Source organism: Stylophora pistillata, chromosome 1 (assembly GCF_964205215.1).
Source record: "Stylophora pistillata chromosome 1, jaStyPist1.2, whole genome shotgun sequence".
Classification (NCBI taxonomy): Eukaryota; Metazoa; Cnidaria; class Anthozoa; order Scleractinia; family Pocilloporidae; genus Stylophora; species Stylophora pistillata.
Genome location: NC_142519.1, coordinates 3,645,538 through 3,663,856, shown reverse-complemented (window position 1 = coordinate 3,663,856; position 18,319 = coordinate 3,645,538). Strand labels below are relative to the sequence as shown.

The following is an 18,319-nucleotide window of genomic DNA, read 5'->3' as shown; positions in this document are numbered from 1 at the left end:
GTGTGGTACATACTGATTTTTGATAAAAGTAAGCTGTGAACTACCAGATCAAAAGCTTTACTAAGGTCCAGCAGTACAGCACCAACAAGTTCTTTTGAGTCCATAGCTTTGAGCCAGTTGTCAGGGTTAAGGTTCAGATGTACCAGGAGATTGAAGAACAGAAAAAAGGATGACAGATTTTGAAAAAAAAATAATAGATGGTGTGCTGTTGGTTCTCAGTTTAAGATGTTAGCTTACTGTACTGGTATGAGTTTTTGTTGCCAAAAACTTAACCGTATGATGCACGATCCTCGCAGTAGATAGCGCTATTTAAGCAATAGCGAAAATCAGACCTGAAAAAAATCAGGCCTGTACGGGATTCGAACCACTGACCTCTGCGATACTAGTGCAGCGCTCTACCAATTGAGCTAACAAGCCAACTGGGAGCAGGCCGTTAAGTTGATTCGTAATAAACCCGTGAAAGTGATAAATCAGATACAATGAAATATATGAAGTTCATATATTTTGAACTGCGGTATTAGATACGTATGATGCACGATCCTCGCAGTAGTTCGAACCACTGACCGCTGCACTAGTATCGCAGAGGTCAGTGGTTCGAATCCCGTACAGGCCTGATTTTTTTCAGGTCTGATTTTCGCTATTGCTTAAATAGCGCTATCTATTGCGAGGATCGTGCATCATACGTATCTAATACCGCAGTTCAAAAAATATATGAACTTCATATATTTCATTGTATCTGATTTATCACTTTCACGGGTTTATTACGAATCAACTTAACGGCCTGCTCCCAGTTGGCTTGTTAGCTTAATTGGTAGAGCGCTGCACTAGTATCGCAGACGTCAGTGGTTCGAATCCCGTACAGGCTTGATTTTTTTCAGGTCTGATCTTCGCTTTTGCTTAAATAGCGCTATCTACTGCGAGGATCGTGCATCATACGTATCTAATATCGCAGTTCAAAATATATGAACTTCATATATTTCATTGTATCCAAAAACTTAACCCCTAAAACTGATAACTTTCTAATTTCTCCTAATGGTTTCTCCCTCAAATCAAGTATTAAAGTCATGAGAATGAAGAAAATTATCAGACTCAAGAAGCTCTTGATTGTTAGAAAAATTCCTCTTACATGTTCTAAAGGAAATTAATATTTATAAGACTTGAAGGGACAGGACGCCATTTTAAATCTGTCCAAGTAGTTCGGCATATTCTCGCCTTTGTGCCACCCTCCGAATATACGTACACCTTGACTTTGAACCGGGAAACTTGTCACGGAGGGGGAGAAAAAGTGCTTAATCCAGGTTTAATGCATAAATTAATGTCTAACAAATCGAGTGAGTTATTTTTAATTGAGTTTCGGTCCCAAACCCTAAACCTCATAGCATGACTTACGTCATACAGTAAGGTAAAAACCATGTGGTAAAAACCAGCGATATTAAAGAATGACGTTCAGTTTCAGAAAATTTAACTTATGGTATTTAACTTAACTTATGTATTTGATCAAAACTCAACAAGAACTGAAAAAAATTGAGAAGTCACAAATGGCAGTGCAATTCAACATCAACATGAAACAGTTATGTTTCTTTTGTTTGTCGCAATAATGGCCCATCCTCTTATAGTGATTGATGATTTTCGTAGTGATTGATGCTTTTGTTGCGTAGTGATGAGGCTCAGCAAGCCTTTCCCAGGGACATGTTAATGATTTGACTAATTAACTTGTGAGTTGGCCCTCATTATAAGCGCTTCGGTGCAAGTGTCTCTTCGTCCTCGGGAAAGTATGGGGACCTTGGCAACGTGAGCCGGTGACAAGTTTGCTGGGGTATCACACTCACAATTAGTGCCAGACCCTCGGCAAACCTCTTCCTACAGCGCTAATCATGAGGGCCTGGCACCCAGGCTGTTGACCAAAGAAATGCCTGAATTGTAGTGTTAGTTATTGCGTTTATCTTCTCGTTTTGTGGGTCCTTTTATTATTTTTTTATACACATATGATAAATATATGACAGATATTCTCTAATTATGATCGTGTAAATAGCTTGTATTTAATGAATAATATTTTGAAGACAGGCGTTTGAATAACGTAAATAAACTTAAACACTTGCCAACCGCGAATAAAGTTGAGTTTTATTGTTATTCTGGCTGTGATATGATCAAATGGTTTTTCTTTTTTTTTTCCGCTTAGCTTCATTTACGTGTTGATATAATAATCATTACTTAGGAAAGTTTTGAGAGTAATATATTTGTTACGATGTTACATCCTGAAGATTATATCTTTCTTCTGTCGAGCGTCACACACTTCTCTCGTAAGTGGTTGTGTCTCCTCGCTTCTGACTCTCTGTAGCTCTGATTTGAAGTCAAGGTTTCATTTGCAAGTCATGGTCTTTCAAAAGTTTTATCTTTTATTTAATAAATAAAGAAGCATGGACTGTACTCTCTTCTGTTATAAAGCACGCAGGAAGCAGCTTGAGCAGGATAGAAGTGTAGTTTTCGTGCGAGTGAAGAAAATTATTAAGGAGGAGTTGCTAAAAAGCCAGGCTAGATGAGTGCTTAGATTTTTCTTAGCAAAGCCAATCCACGCTAAGCCAGTCTATTTACGTGATAGCAACTTTTTTTCTTTACTAATTCAGCGTCGAAAGTAAGACACGGTGGACCGTCTATTCTTTACTGCGATTTCCACTACCTATTGTGAAGAAAACGTGTGGAACCTTCTCTCAAAAGGAAACAAATTGAATCTAATTCTTTTGAGCGTGGTCGGCACCTGGGTCAAATACGATTAGTGGTCCCAATCGAAAACAGCACTTAACAATTTATCAGAATCTATTAGAAACTGTAAAGATTACAGAAACTTTTTAAGACTTTCAAGGAATTTTTTTATGTAATAGAGTACAGAGTGATTAGTTAGTTTTACTGTAATTACTATTCTGTTAATTCTACTTCTACTTTTAATTGCATATTGCGTAATTTGTGAATAACTTAATTTGATTTATTTTAATTGTAATTGATGTATTTTAACAGAGAAGCGCCATCTAATGGATCAGTTAATAAACCATTATTATTGTTATTATCATTATTATTATTATTATACGTTAGGCCTTATACCTATATGCATGCACGTATTCGATATATCGCGATTTTCTTCCTATTACTAATCAAATAAAATGAGGGTTTTGCTCTAGCATCAGGCGTCATCAAGCCTTTCCATCGTTTTCCTCTGTGATATTTGTATATGTCCTCTGAAGTAAATCATTGGAAATAAGAGTCAGCCATTGATAATTCCATCACAAAAAAAATTAATAAGGAAAGAAACAATGGCCTTACATGAATCAAACAAAAGTAATGAATGAAGTTAGGAACAAGCACAAGAAAGAACAGTCCCACAGATGTCGACAGAAGGATGGACAGACAAGCAAGTGGATGGATGACTGTGTTTCCGAAAGGATGAATGTATTCATGGCGGGAGTTGGAAATTTCCCAGAAGGACTGACAGGGTGACAGAGGCGTCCATGAAAGGGTATATTGAATCATCGATCAAAAAAAATTGAAGGAGGAAGAAGAGGACAGATAAGGTTTAAAGAAAGGCGATACTGAAGGGAAGAAATGGAAATCCTGTAAATGCAACCATTAATTACCTTCACTTCTCGCAAAAAATTCTTCAGCTGTTGGGCGATCTGTGAAAAGGCTGGTCTCATCATAGGATTTTCTTTCCAACAAGAACTCATTAGCTCATATCTAAAAATTTAATGCAGTATTAGTTAACATTTTCGTGATGCTGACACTGTCAACATCTGGATCGACCGTATCAAACGTGGAAAGAGCTGGAAAGGGGGATTTTGAACTCATGACAATGATCATTGGCAAGATCACTGATTTGCTGAGTGTGACATTTGATATGCAAACGATTTTTAAATCATGACGACCCATTCCCTGCATCGTTTCGATTTTCAACGAGAGGAAGTGTGTCAAAGGATCTTGCAAGACTTGCCTCGAAGAGTAAAACGCTTTTCAATTATTTTTGAAATAGGGCGAGTTAACGTTTCATTCTTGGAAGCCTTCTACAAAGTTAACAATCATTCAATTCATTTTCTATCGGCATCATGCAGTACTTTAAAGCTTACAGTTCTTCCGAGCATTGGTCGGGACGAGGCATCCGGTATCCTGTAGCCAATCGACTCACTAAGGCAATTGGTGATGAGATGTCAGGGTATGGCAACTCACCTGTTTGGTTGAAAGAAGATCATCATGATTTAATAATTCGGTTGTAGAGACAAGGATCTAAGACAATGAGTATTTCAGCGGAAAATTTATGGAAACAAATACAAATACAAAATTAAGCGCAGCTCGGGGACAAAAAAGATGTAGTTTCATTTCGTCTGACTGGTAATACGCATTCTTCTAAATTAAGATCCTCGTGTCTATATAGTTAGCTTAACAGGGCAGCCTTCCTAACTTTGGGCTGCTTTATGGATTGGAAGGCGAGAACATGACTTCCAGTTCATAGGGTGTCACACATAATATCCCACGACACTTACCGTAAGTGGCAATTTCCCATAAGACAATACCAAATGACCACCTGCAAATAAGCATCAATGCTTTAATAACTTTAATGAGTTAGGAAAGAAAGCTGATGACCTTCTCGCACGGAGGATTAGCACTGACTTGATTAAAGATCAAGTCTCGTCGTATTCTTTAAGGTTCAATGAATATTTGCATCGCTTAAGACTTTGCTGAGTCTTTCCTGTCGGACCTCGCCTCTGGTATAAATTTCAATCAACCAGTAAGAGCATAAGATTGTCCATTTGAAACAAGAAATTACTTAAGTCATGCTAAGTTTTGATGGTGTGTCCATAATTGCAAATAGGTAAACATACACCGTATATGTACATGGAGACGAGCGAACAAAGTAAAATGAAGCCCAGATGTAACCATAGTAATGCTTTGAGGAAAATAGCGGAGCCGGCAGGCAGATGACGTTTTTGGAGATCCTTGCTGCTGACCAACACCTCCGGCTGTAAGTCAAGAGAAAGCAATCTGACAGTATTAAAATACAAAATGAACTTACACATCGCTCATAGATGTAAAATGCAGATCTCGCAGAGATTCTAAAGACGACCATCTCCACGGAACCTTGCCCTGTTGAAAAGACAGATTCATGTGAGCAAGGTCCTGTTTGCAGTAGAGTCAAGGTCCTTTCAGAATGGGAAGAGGCTGACTCATGCAACGGAATGATGCATTCAGGACGTGTATGCAATTTCTTTTTCAACGTTAAGATATATAACATTTTCTAATTATTTTTGATTATCAGTAAAATCCAAGGGGGTGGTTATCCTGACCATTATTATAGTTATCATTATTATTGCTGTCATTATTATCAGGACAAATATTTACCATAATTAATCAAGTAAACGTAATGCACAGCTCCTTGGGAGGGAATTAATTCAAAGTGTTCGATTATACTATGGAAGACCATCAATTAAAATGCATTTCAGTTTGTTGAGTTTTTGCTTGGTCGTTGAAAGTGATTGCAAAGCGTACTTACGTTGGAGGTTATGGTGTATATACCAGCATCAGATATGTCTCTGGCCAATCCAAAATCTCCAACTTTAGCCACCAAGTTGGCATCAACTAAAATATTCCTCGCTGCCAGATCGCGATGAACGAACTGTGAGAGAAGACAATTTATAAATCTTTAGCTTAGCAGACACTCACGAATGACTAAGTGGTGGCTTATACCAAAGTGCGAAAGACCCCCAACGTGTCCTTCATAACTTCGAGCTGCCAGCGTTATATTTAGAGCTGTTTATAATCACTTGAGAGCAGTCATCTGTTATGGAAGGTAAACAAAGTTACCTTAACATTTCTACGCACTGTCAACGGGTCTTACCTTTCTCTCCTCTAAGTGCTGCATTCCTGCGGCAATCTGAAATGCAATCATAACCAGCTGCCGGTCATTAAGCTTACAGCAGACGTTATGATAATTGTTGTTTTCCCGTGGAGCCCTCTTGGCCTTTAAAATATTTTCCAGACTGCCACCATGAATCAATTCAGTGACCACAAGAACGTTTCCTAGTGAAAGAGGAGCAAACATCAGCAGAAAAGTTAACAAGAGAAAGACAATATTTGCCAATACTTGACAATATTTGGACAATATTTGCCCCTGGATTTGATCAAAAGGTGGTTTCGTCGGTAAAAATAAGTTAAGTTGGTGCCAAAAAAACCAAGAAACAAATTCCATATGAATCCCCCAGCGGTTAGCCTAGCATCAAATGGTTTCCGATCAAGAAGAACAGATTTTCTGGCTAACACATACATACATAAATACATACATACATACATACATACATACATACATACATACATACATACATTAGTTGACCACTCCCCATGGGGGTTTTTCCGGGCCAATTCCCACCCATTCCTGATAAGGTTGAGATTGAAAGTCAGCATTATCAGGCGCCTCTGGCGGCCGCTTCAGTCCATGTAACGATCTCACCTTATAACCCACCCATCCCACCCCACGGAAGGACATCCATCACGCAGTAATCTCGTGCGTGGGAAATTAACGTCTCCTACCCCTAACCCTGCGGGAGACTGGACCTCCATTTATTCGTCCCTATCCGATAAGACTAGAATATCTAACCATTTCTTGATAGAAAGGTAGCATATTCTTCTCAATTATTTTAAGACCTTAAGTGTTGGTCCGCCCGGGGCTCGAACCCTCGACCTCCCGTACAGCAATCCAGTGCTCTATCCATTGAGCTAACCCTCAATGGATAGAGCACTGGACTGTTTTTCGGGAGGTACTAACAGAGCACTAAGATAGAGTGGATAAAACACTAAGTCTATAATGGATAGAGCCCTTAGTCTACTAATTTTTCTTTAATCTTAACATCAACACATCCACCGTTCAAACTGATCTTACACTTGGATAAAACGTTACCTTATTGGTGAACCTGCCTATCCCTAATGCGTTACATGGTCGAAAAGTGACTTACCTCCTTCTATCCGCGTACCAATCAAAGTGACAATATTAGGATGTTTCCCAGCATGCCTCAAGGTCCTTATCTCATTAAGCAGGGTTTCTTTGGCAATAGCACTAAGGTCTACAGTGGCACAGAGAAAAAAGCAGGAGGACCTCTTAAATTGCTTGGCTATTGTAAAATAAATGATATGGAAAACAAAGCGAGGCGGCAAAGGGCATTCAGAACAGAAGCAGAATTAATGGGTGTTTTCTGCAAAGGGAAAAATGACGAAAAAGTAAGATGGTGCAAACTTTCCAGGACGAAAAATCAATTCAGTGGTAAACCACTGCACTTAGGAATTAATAATTTGACATTTTGATGTCGTGTACATACCTTTTAGCTTTTTAACAGCTACATCTGTCATGTTTCCGTCTTTCCCACCATAGCGACCTTTGTAGACAATTCCAAACTCGCCCTCTCCGAGTATTTCATCGAATACTTCAAGATTTTCCAAGTTTTCGCATCCTTCTTCGGTCTCTTGAGACGATATCTGTCGCTGATCGTCGACAACCAGGTCAACACATTTATCAGTTGTGAAAATGTCAGTACCAATCTTCTCACCCGAATCTAATCTCTCTTGATCTCTTACTTCTATAACTTGTTGCATCGTATCATCCTGCTCACTTCCGTCTGGAGACCCTCTTTCCCTTACTCCATCCCCCACTAACGGGCGCCTTTCCTCGGGGTTCTTGATAGTCTGGGTATTGGGCGACCAGTCATTTTCAAGGTCCTCTATCCCGTTTGGTAAGTGCTTGCCTTTGTCTAAATACACCTCTGTCGCACGTTTTCTGTCCTATCATTGAATTATAATTGAAGACAAAAGGTAATTATGATCATGCATTTTTCATTACGATGACCCTCAAATTTGACAAATTGAAGGTATGTAAGTAAGAAATACAGCCCTTTTTCAGGCTGAGCAGCGCCATAAACTCAATGAAAATGCATGGTCGAGCACGGCCCCCTGAATCCTTCTGCATAAGTTGTTTATAAGACCAAAGTGGAGGAAAGGATAATTTGGAGGAGAAAAGAACAAGGAGGGACAGAAATGGGCGTTTTACTTAGCCTTACTCTAAGCCTTAGCCGAACTAACGAAAATCATTATAAACAACCTCACTTATGCTGGCACACGAAGGAATGTTAGGATTCACCAGCCATGAACCAGTTTCCACGGAAGGTACGTTTTTCGCGTGTCATCGATCTTTGTTAATTTGTGAGGCGAGATACAGAGATTAGAAAAACTTTGCAAAGTTTTGATCATTGTTATTATCACTATTTTCATTATTACTATTATCATTATTATTATTGTTATTAGCATTATTGTTATCGAACTCTTTTCCTTTCATTATGGACGGGGATGTCGTGTAACGTATTATTTACCTTTTTGTCACGATTTCTACGCCGAATCCACACAAACCCAATGACTAAACAAATAAGTGAAGCTACCAAAGTGCATGATACAGCGACTGTAGTAGTGTGAGATGCTGAATTTGCTGGCTTTCTACTCTCGGAGGTTGTGGGAATAAGTGCTGGATTAAATATGAAAAAAAATATCAATTCCTCTCGAGTCCATAGTCTTAGATTTAAGCGGTAAAATAAGAAGAGTACTGATAATAATAACAAAAAAAAAACAACATAATAATGATAATAATAATAATAATAATAAAGTTGCAGCAGTATAGTGTAATAAATCAGAATTATGAATTGGGAAAGACTGAAAAAAAAGATGAAGGCAAAGCAGAGGACTAGGGAAGAATTGCAGAGGAGATAGAGGCATTTTAATTCTAAACCTTTGAGATTTTGATCCAAAAGTCAATTCCTTGCATTAGCCTTCGTTAAGATCTTTATTTTTGCCTCTTTTTCCAAAAAAAATCTCACCTTTGCTTAATACAGCTACTCCTGATTGACTTCTCCCAACGCTGTTATTTGCAATACACTGATATTTGCCATAATCTTCCATCTCTAACTCCGTTATGAAAAGCTGGCTGCGATTCGTTTGGTTGTCTTGAATAACACTTGCTTTAGAGTTGGACTGTAAAGGATATGATGCATTGTCCTTTATCCAAAGGATCGTTGGCCTCGGGAAGCCCCTAGCAGTGCAGCTAAAGGTAGCGTTGGAACCGATCGAGACACTTTGGTTCTCTGGACCTTCAATGATCTCAGGTTTTTGGGCCACTGCAAGATAACAACGAAACATTAGTTGATAATAGTAATATATGAAACATAAGATGAAAAAAAAGACTAAGAAGCAGAAGATGAAACAGGATTTTCAATTCCGGCCCTCGCGATTTTTCTCTAGAAGTCAATTTCTTGCATTAACCGCCTTTAAAATCCTCAATTTTTTTCTTTTATCAAAAAATATCTAGACAAGAGACCTTTTAAGACTAGTGACACGAGTCACGCAATTCAGTACGTTACGTAATCATCAGATTTAAGTCTTGTTACATAATCTTCGGGTCTAGTTTTTTCCTTGATAGTTCAAAAAAAAAAGACTGAGCACGCGGTTGAAAGCAAAGCAGGTTTTTAGTTCGAGTAGAGAAGTAGTGTAACCGTTGTTATTAAGGGAAATTTTTCGCTTTAAACCGTACCCGAAATCATGTGTTTTGTTTACCGTGTTGCAGCGTAGCTGCAATATCTGACCTTTCTTTAAGAAAGCCACTCCGGGCTGGCTTTTTCCAAAGCTATTATTTGCAATGCACTGATATTTTCCATAACCTTCCGTCTCTACTCCCGTTATGAAAAGCTGACTGCTAATTTCCCCGTTGTCTTGAATAACACTTGCTTTGGAGTTGGGCCGTAAAGGATAGGAAGCATTGTCCTTTATCCAAATAAATAAATAAATAAATAAATAAATAAATAATGATTTAACAATGGACATCCACTGGGTGGCTATTCTTGTCCACTGTTCCAGATCGAATTGGAATTTGGAAATGATCGTTGGCCTCGGTAAGCCCCTAGCAGTGCAGTTTAAGGTAGCGTTGGAACCGATCGAGACACTTTGGCTCTCTGGACCTTTAACAATCTCAGGTTTTTGGACCCCTGAAAGATAACAGCGAATACTAGTTGATGATAGCAATGTGAAGGAATTTAAGATGAAAAAAAGAGAAGCAGAAGAGGCAAGGAGAAGATGCAACAGGATTTTTAAATCAAAGCCCTTACGATTTTTCTCTAGAAGTCAAGTCCTTACAGCAACCGCCTATAAGATCCTTACTTTTTCCTTTTATCAAAAAATATCTAACCTATCTTTAAGAAAGCCACTCCTGATTGGTTTCTTCCACAGCTATTATTTGCAACGCACTGATATTTGCCATTATCTTTCATCTCTACTCTCGTTATGAAAAGCTGACTGCGATTTGTTCGGTTGTCTGGAATAACACTTGCTCTGGAGTTGGACTGTGAAGGATATGAAGCATTGTCCTTCATCCAACGGATTGTTGAGAAGCCCCTAGCAGTGCAGCTAAAGGTAGCATTGGAACCGATCGAGACACTTTGGTTCTTTGGACCTTCAATAATCTCAGGTTTTTGGCCTTCTGTAAGATAACAACGAAACATTAGTTCATAATAGAAATATGATGAAAATCAAGTTGAAAAAGTAAAAGATGAAGAAGCAGAAGAAGAAGGAAGAAGTTAAGAAGACGCAGCAGGATTTTCAAATCAAGGTCCTCACGAATTTTCCTAGAAGTTAATTCCTTGCAGTAACCGTCTTTTTAAAAGAGCCCTATTTTTTTCCCTTTTATTAAAAAAATCTAACCTATGTTTAAGAAAGCCACCCGTGATTGGTTTTTTTCCTAGATATTATTTGCAATGCACTGATATTTTCCATCATCTTCCATCTCTACTCCTATAATCAACAGATCAACAGCATTTGCCAGCCATTCCGACTCTTCGACTTCAGAAAAAATATTTGAATTGTTCACAATTTTTTTTGTAACTTCAATCCAGTTCGTCGCTCGCGCGATGCGAGAAAACCTGTCTAACCGCTTCTCTGGAGTCTGGAGTGCAAATACCGCGTGATATTTGCACTCGTCTTGGGCTTTATTTGTACTCTACGGAGTGTAGTTGGATAATAATGTCCTTTATCCAATGAATGGTTAGCCGCCGAGGACCTTTAGCAGTGCAGCTAAAAGTAGCAACGGAAGCGATCAATACGCTTTGGTTCGTTAGACCTTCAACGACCTCAGGCATCTGCAAATTGATACAAAAATTTGGTATTTGGATGCATGTGACTCTATGAGTTGTCTCGTCTGTGGCCATTCCTTTGGATGTCGGGGGATAAACCTTGTTTGACATCCGAAAGAATCGTCTCAAAGAGGAAATTTGATGACGAGAAGGCTGAGGAAGTGCAGGAGCGCGACGACCACCTTCGCATTATAGATCGCAAGATTTCTTATGTAGAGGTATGATGAGGTTGTTTACCTTTCAATGTTGATTTCCTTGTGCAGTGCTTTTCATAACCATTACCAGCTTGGCATGTGTAGTTGCGAAGTTTGTCAAATGTCAAATTTTTAAGCACCAATGGGCAGCTTAATTTCAGTTTATGAGAATTGGCGTCTGAAGGCTGTTCGCATTTAGCTCCAACGTGTCTACCCTGTGGATCGTACCACTCGATATAATCGACCCATCTATCCAGATATACTGAGTCTTCTTTTCTGGGCTCCGCTGTACAACTCAGGGTTAAGTTAACACCAATGGGTAAACATTTTGTTGGCGGACTTGACGAGATGTCGACAACGGGTCTAACTGTGTTAGAGAGATTGATAATGAATAAAAAACCGGTAATACATTGTTCTCTTTCTCTAGCCTCTCTGACATGATAAAAATTATAAGTAAATCTGTTTTAAATATATATATTTATTAAAAACTGGATCATTGGATAATGCAATTCAAGACTTCTTATTGGCTTAGCCATTATGGTATATTAGCCAATATACCATAATCTACAAATATGGTATGCGTACGCGTCAACTTAAAATTAAAAGGGAGCTAAAAAATTTAAGATGTGGTAAGATTTGTCTTATATCTTGGGGGCGTTTTTAATAAAACAATTATTCCACTCGCGCTCGTTGGATATGAGATGATTATAGCCAACTCGGCGCTACGCGCCTCATTGGCTATCTATCATCTCATATCCAACAAGCGCGAGTGGAATAATTGTTATATATATATATATATATATAAATGTACTACATACATGTATCCTACTATAATAAAGATATGCACTCGTTTACAAAAACGTCTCAATTTGAAAACATGTATTAAGAAAATGTACCTTTTCTTTTCTCACTAAAAAAAGGTAATGCATGATGCTTATATATTTCACATCAAAGGAACAACACCTTTTTGTTATTTTGATAGCAGCTATTTTCCTTTCCTTTTCAAAATTGCCCCTATAATTTGTGGAGGCAAAAAGGGGTAATTTGTTACTTTCTGGACTTGAAGAGATGTCCACAACGGGTCTTACTGGGCAAGAGAAATTGATAATAAATGATAATAATAGAAAAATTAATAATACGCAATCTTTTTCTACCCAATCTAGCGATGCGAATGATAAATCTATCTTATGATGCAAAGTGAGCGTAGTTTATATACTCTTGGCCCCGTTTTAATGAAGCTTTTTATTGTTTATTTCTAATTTGAATTCTACACCTGAAAAAGGCCGAGGCCGGAAACGTTGTGTACAAACGCTGAATCATTTGGAACTTTATCTTCTTCCTTTCTTCTCTACTCGTGCGAAACATTTTGAAGATACCTGCATCCTCTGCATCCTCTTTCTTAGAGCTGTTTTTTATGGTAGCCATTTTATTCTTCCTGTACATCTACATACTCATACATATACATACAAGAAAAGCACTCGCATCTGCTTGTTCTTTGACCAGGACGTTTAACTACTTACTTTTTATACTGGGATTGCACGTTTCAGCTCTGACAAATGGAAGATTCCACAAAGCGTCGGTAACAGTCAATAGTACTAAACGCGTCAAAGCTCCTTGAAGCCAAAAGTAACCCATCATCATGTCACTTTGACAAATTTGTTGCGTGGATGTTTGGAATGACCTGTAGATGGGATTGTTTATTTAAAATACGTTCTTTTCCAAGAAGAAGGTTACTAAGGCAATAAGTCGAACTAGGGCATCATGATGTTGTTGTATCTAAGTTTACTCACTCAAGCAATTACGAAAAGAAATATGGAAAAGTGAGTCACAAATCTGGCGATTTTGCGCAAAGCCTTCTAAAAGGTATATAACTTCATTAAAATTGTTTTTTCATTTATCTCCAAACTTTTGTATTCTACCGAATACATGTGGTTATAACTCGTCTCTCAATTACTTAGTAACTTATTAGCTTGAGCCTTTGTTTAGCTCCTTTATCGAAATCGCCAACAGTGACAAACAAAATCTAAAGTGAACAGCGACGAGGTTGTTCGCAAACTTAAAATAATTTTTGATACCTCACTTTTTCGGTGGCAAGCAAATGCAACGAACTTATATTAAAAAAAAACAGTGAATCTTTTATGTTGTAATGACCTCCTGCAGTAGGAAAGCAAAGTTATTTCAAACAGTGTTTATCATAAAGAAAAGGGATTGTTCGGCTTGACAAGAACTTTGTATCGTGCGAGTGAATTCTTCATGTCCGTGTAAAACTACTTTTCGGGGTCGTAGACTTGAATAAACTAGGTAGCCTATCAACGGACACGATGTACTCTTATAATGAATGAAAATAACGCACAATCCCACTAATTTTAATTATAAATAATCAAAATTTTTTTGCAGTTTAACATTTGCATGTCTGAATCCTTACGTCAAGGGATGTGAATCCCTCACAACATTTTACAGTGACATCACCGTCCGCCTCCTCTCGATTCAAATAATAAAAGGGACCTTAAGCAAACCTCGATGGCGACGGCAACGAGGACGTGGCAAAATAAAAGATCTAGTGGGTAGAACAATAGCTCAGCACGTGCGTTTTAAAACTTTATACATTTCTTAGCCATCCTTTGCAAAACATCAAAGTGAAATCACCAAAGTTTGCGTCGTCTGCGAACGGAAACCTCGACGGCAAATTACTGTCATTGTCATTTGGAACTCAGCGCTGCTACTCTACGTTATGCTGCGGTTGAGGTTTGGCGCCGTAAGAAATGATAAACACCTGCAGCCATTTTGGAAATTCTAATTAAAAGTAGACATTTAATTTTTAATCGACGTCTTCCTTGGTGTCGCCGTCCTGGCTGCTTAAGGTGGCTATTGCTTATATTTAGCAGATGCTTATGATAAACGGACTCAATCATATTTTTCTTTTATTTTTTCCGCCTCAAAAGGACTTCATCTGAAGGAAGAGACATGTAGGTTGGGTTAATCGGCTCATAGGGAAAAAATGTCAATTCACTGGCAAAAATGTACCTGTTAACGGAGAGATATCCAGCCGCTAAACTGACTCTAAAATTGGTCGCTTGTATACGAAGTCCCTTTTTGGAAGATGAAATTGAAACTTAATGAGTTCCATTGTCGTCGAGATGCAACCAACATTCGATGTTGATAATAATTCGTTTAGCGATAAAGTAGTGTACAACTGAACGTTTCTGGTAATCATATGTTATATCTATACATTTAAACGATTGCATTCATATTTTTAATTATATATTTTATTGTATGTTTCTATATATTTTTCTTATTGTACTTATATATATCTACGTATATTAGTGATCGTAAGCTAGAAGTATGGCTGCTATGTCTTTAGTCAATAAACTATCTCTCTATCTATCTATCTATAGGAAATGCAAATATTGGTAAAGTTTAGACATTGTTTACGTTTTAGTTTTATTAAGTATGGTCGCATTGTTTCTAAGCAGCGTTTTATTACAAGTTTGAGCTCAGACTTCAAATTTGGCTATCGGCGATTATCTAAAATCAAATTTATTTCTCGCAAAAAACAGTGGTAAAAAAATGTATTTGAGATTAAATTTTAATACTTTCCTCCGAGGACATCATGCGTACAAGTCAGTTTAACATGACGCGCGATGAGGCAAAGCGATGAGGCAAAGGAAACTGATGGAAACGCAATCTTAGTATACTTGGTAAACAAACAGTTGGAGGACCAAAAAAAGGCTTGTGGAACATGGGCTGAGAGAACTTTCACCCGTGTTGAAAAACTTCCTGAACGCAAACTCCGAAAATAAATTGTTAACACAGGGAACTGGAAAGAGGAAGAGAGACCCCCTAATGAAGTACTCCGCTTTCACAAAGAAATTAAACTGTGCATTGGGAGAATTTTAGAGAGGGAGCGTAGTAAAAGAGCACGGAAGTATACTTCAAACTGAAAAACATTGTTATCAAAAAAGGTAAATTTCCAAAGCTGGAATAAGCTGAACTACCGTATATTCTCGTGTTCTGATTATATACCTTTGAGCTTCGAATGCGATGATCTTAAAACAATTTTACCCCTTTTAATCTATAATTTGAATAAATGCAGCGTTTATTCATATTTTAGCTCTAAACAGCGGTTATTTGAGGGCGGAATTTCTTCGGGGTTGGCGATCAATCGAATAAATACGGTATTAATATAAATTTTTTCATTTTTTTTTTCGGCTTTTATCCAAACATTGAACGAAGGAATCGCCAAATATGAGGTCCAAAGAGGAATCGGCAGAATCAAGATTACGCCAGTGGGTGATTTCAGTTGCTCCGTCTGAGTTTTGACTTCTCTCTTAGGCTGCGGTTGTCAAGGCGTCATTCACCATTAGAGACAGTAGTTTTATTCTCAGTGGCCATCGAATCAGAAATAACTGTTAAGTTCAAAAGCCGGTTAGATATTTTTGGCAGGCTTTAGAATTTCATATTAATGTAGAATTGATTATATCGCAATACGATTCACTTGAAACCTCTATCTGATCATTTTAGTTTAAAATTTACCGATAGACAAAAGTCACGATAATTTTTTAAATGTCTTCCGCTTTCTTTGACACCTTCACGAAATTTATGCATGATGGAAGGAGTTCGAGGAAGATTCACTGCATGAATATAAATTAATTTGTACGCGAATGAATATTGAACTCGTCTAATTCAAAGAGCTTTACGAAAAAGGAATTAGATCTTATCGTTTATAAATGTGAGACAAAACGTTTAAATGTTTGTTGAATTAAGAATACCCTCCAGTCTTTGAAACTCGAGAATTCCACTGTCAATAAATTGAGATTAAGACGACGGCAGCGACGGCGGTTAACTTCAGAGTGTTTAGGAGTTTGTTATTCTAAAAGCGAAATGTTTCATGACCTCGCCAGTTTCTTTACATTATATGCGTTCTTCCAGCGAGATTATACAGTCATTGTTCTACATTTTCCAAATAGTTTATCGATAGAAAGAAAAGCCAATTTATTTATTGGAAATAGGCCACTGGCTAACCTCATTTACCCTTCTGATCTTTTTTCTTTTTCGGAATGTGAATGACGGCAACTAAAAATGACATTTCGAATTCGGTCTGTGAACATGACAGACTTCAGTCGGTAGTTGTATTTCTAAAATAAGATAGGTCATGAAAATATGTGTTATTTCTTCTCGAGATAAATTATTGTGAAAAAGGTCCTGCCTTAACATTTAACGTTAATCATCAGCCACTAGACTAAAATTCATCCCAATCCAAGCGATCAAATGTATACTAATGGAGAGGCGGATCAAAGGAGAACAGAATAGGTGTATAGTATTTTAGTTCACACTCAAATTCACACTCCTGGCGGGCTTCGCTCGACATAACTAGTAATGAGATCGATCTTCCTGTTTATACGAATGGAGTAATTTGGGAACCTTAAATTTGAATTAACACGTTTTATATCATGTGTATATTTCGTACAACTATTTTACATTAGCTCGTGATAAAGGTATACAAATCCATGGTTGGCTCAAATTTTTTAGCCCCATTTTAGTCTCTGTTCATCGTTGATTAAAGAAACAATTACGAATAAACAGCAAAAATTCAAGACGTCGAGGGAAAAAATGGCCACCAACGCTTGTCACCAAAATTCAAGTGCAAAAGATGATCTCATCAGTTGTCTCAAAAGCAAAAATTCAAGACGTCAAGGGAAAAAATGGCCACCAACGCTTGTCACCAAAATTCAAGTGCAAAAGATGATCTCATCAGTTGTCTCAAAACAATTGTGATATTATGCATCGCATGAGGTATTGTATTAAACGATTTTGTTTAATGATAAATTGTTGCTCCACATCCTTTTGACAAATTAACTTTGTTGCCTTCACTGCTCACAAAACCACGATCGAAATAACATTTTTCTCATTTTTTTGCCTTTATTTATTTAAACGTCACATTGTTTGGCTAAAAAAGTGCAAAAGAAATCATCTTTTAAAAACAAAATTGTGTAAAAACTGCATAAACTTACCTTAGGTTTCACCGTGAGACTTGTTAACGTACCACTCATTGGAAGGTAGTGGAATTAATCATTATTTGGTTGTCATACAAAACGAGTTCCGATAGCAAATTATGCGCACTTTACTGAGCCAAAAATGAAACGTCATACGAAACCACATTTTTATTGATAGAAAATGAGTCAGCAGATATAATATGAGGAAAATGACGGTTGGCGTGTAAAGTTCCTGTTGAGCCAACAGTTTAACAAGATGAAACATTACGTTTACACTGCCTGTTTCTTATCAAATTGTAAAATGCTGCTATCGTCCAATTTGTAAATTAGTGTCCGATGGACTAGACAGGAAGATGCGCGTGTACGCCGAGGAGCGATTTGTGCGGGGGAAAGCTCTCTGTGCGTAAGATGATCGTAAACAACTAGGCCAGCTGTGTTTCTCTCAATATCTTATTCAATATCTAAGATAAAAACAGTCTTTTTTTACTTGTTATTGAGGCATAGCCCACTCACGTTCCTCTGTCTATCGCCTTTGTGATAGACAAGTCCTCTAGAATCTACGATATTGAGCCTTTATTGGTTTAAAGTCGATACCCCCCAGGCATTCCAAGAGAAAACGCAGAATTTGAAAGAAAAACAACTTTTTTTTCAGTGTTAGGAGATTTTCGTGAGCGCCCATTACAACCAAGACAACCATAATTCATTTGTTATGTGATCATCTGAATTCATACAATATGAGTGGAGATTTTTGAGCATTACTTCACCTTTAATTAATATGCTTGGCGGCTATTTGATGTGGCTTTTTTTATGTAAGTTCCGTACGTACGATTTCGCAGTAAATGGTTTGAACCCGGGGGTAACATGTGAAGGTGTAGTCTGATCGTCCGGGTGAGTGTAGTCCTGAGAAGGACTGTTGTCGGTGGTAGCGAATGACGTTTCG

The 18,319-nt window shown here is 37.8% G+C and overlaps 1 protein-coding gene and 1 long non-coding RNA gene across 2 annotated transcripts; one reads left to right on the top strand and one right to left on the bottom strand.

Annotated features, from left to right (window-relative positions):
• Positions 1-2,100: 2,100 nt before the first annotated feature.
• Positions 2,101-16,523, bottom strand: LOC148740862 (fibroblast growth factor receptor 4-like). The gene is made up of 16 exons (XM_088731526.1): positions 16,409-16,523; positions 12,907-13,067; positions 11,430-11,753; positions 10,253-10,543; positions 9,654-10,052; positions 8,892-9,188; positions 8,394-8,542; positions 7,350-7,809; positions 6,990-7,097; positions 5,879-6,060; positions 5,534-5,656; positions 5,057-5,127; positions 4,527-4,567; positions 4,113-4,212; positions 3,627-3,726; positions 2,101-3,230 (listed from the first exon to the last, which is right to left on the bottom strand). Exons 1-16 carry the CDS (start codon positions 16,411-16,413, stop codon positions 3,186-3,188), a joined length of 2,856 nt encoding a protein of 951 aa, XP_088587652.1. The 5' UTR covers positions 16,414-16,523; the 3' UTR covers positions 2,101-3,185.
• On the top strand, positions 13,824-16,339 carry LOC148740863 (uncharacterized). Its single transcript, XR_015991161.1, has 2 exons — positions 13,824-15,348; positions 15,620-16,339. It is a non-coding gene; the product is annotated as an uncharacterized LOC148740863 (long non-coding RNA).
• Positions 16,524-18,319: the final 1,796 nt, after the last annotated feature.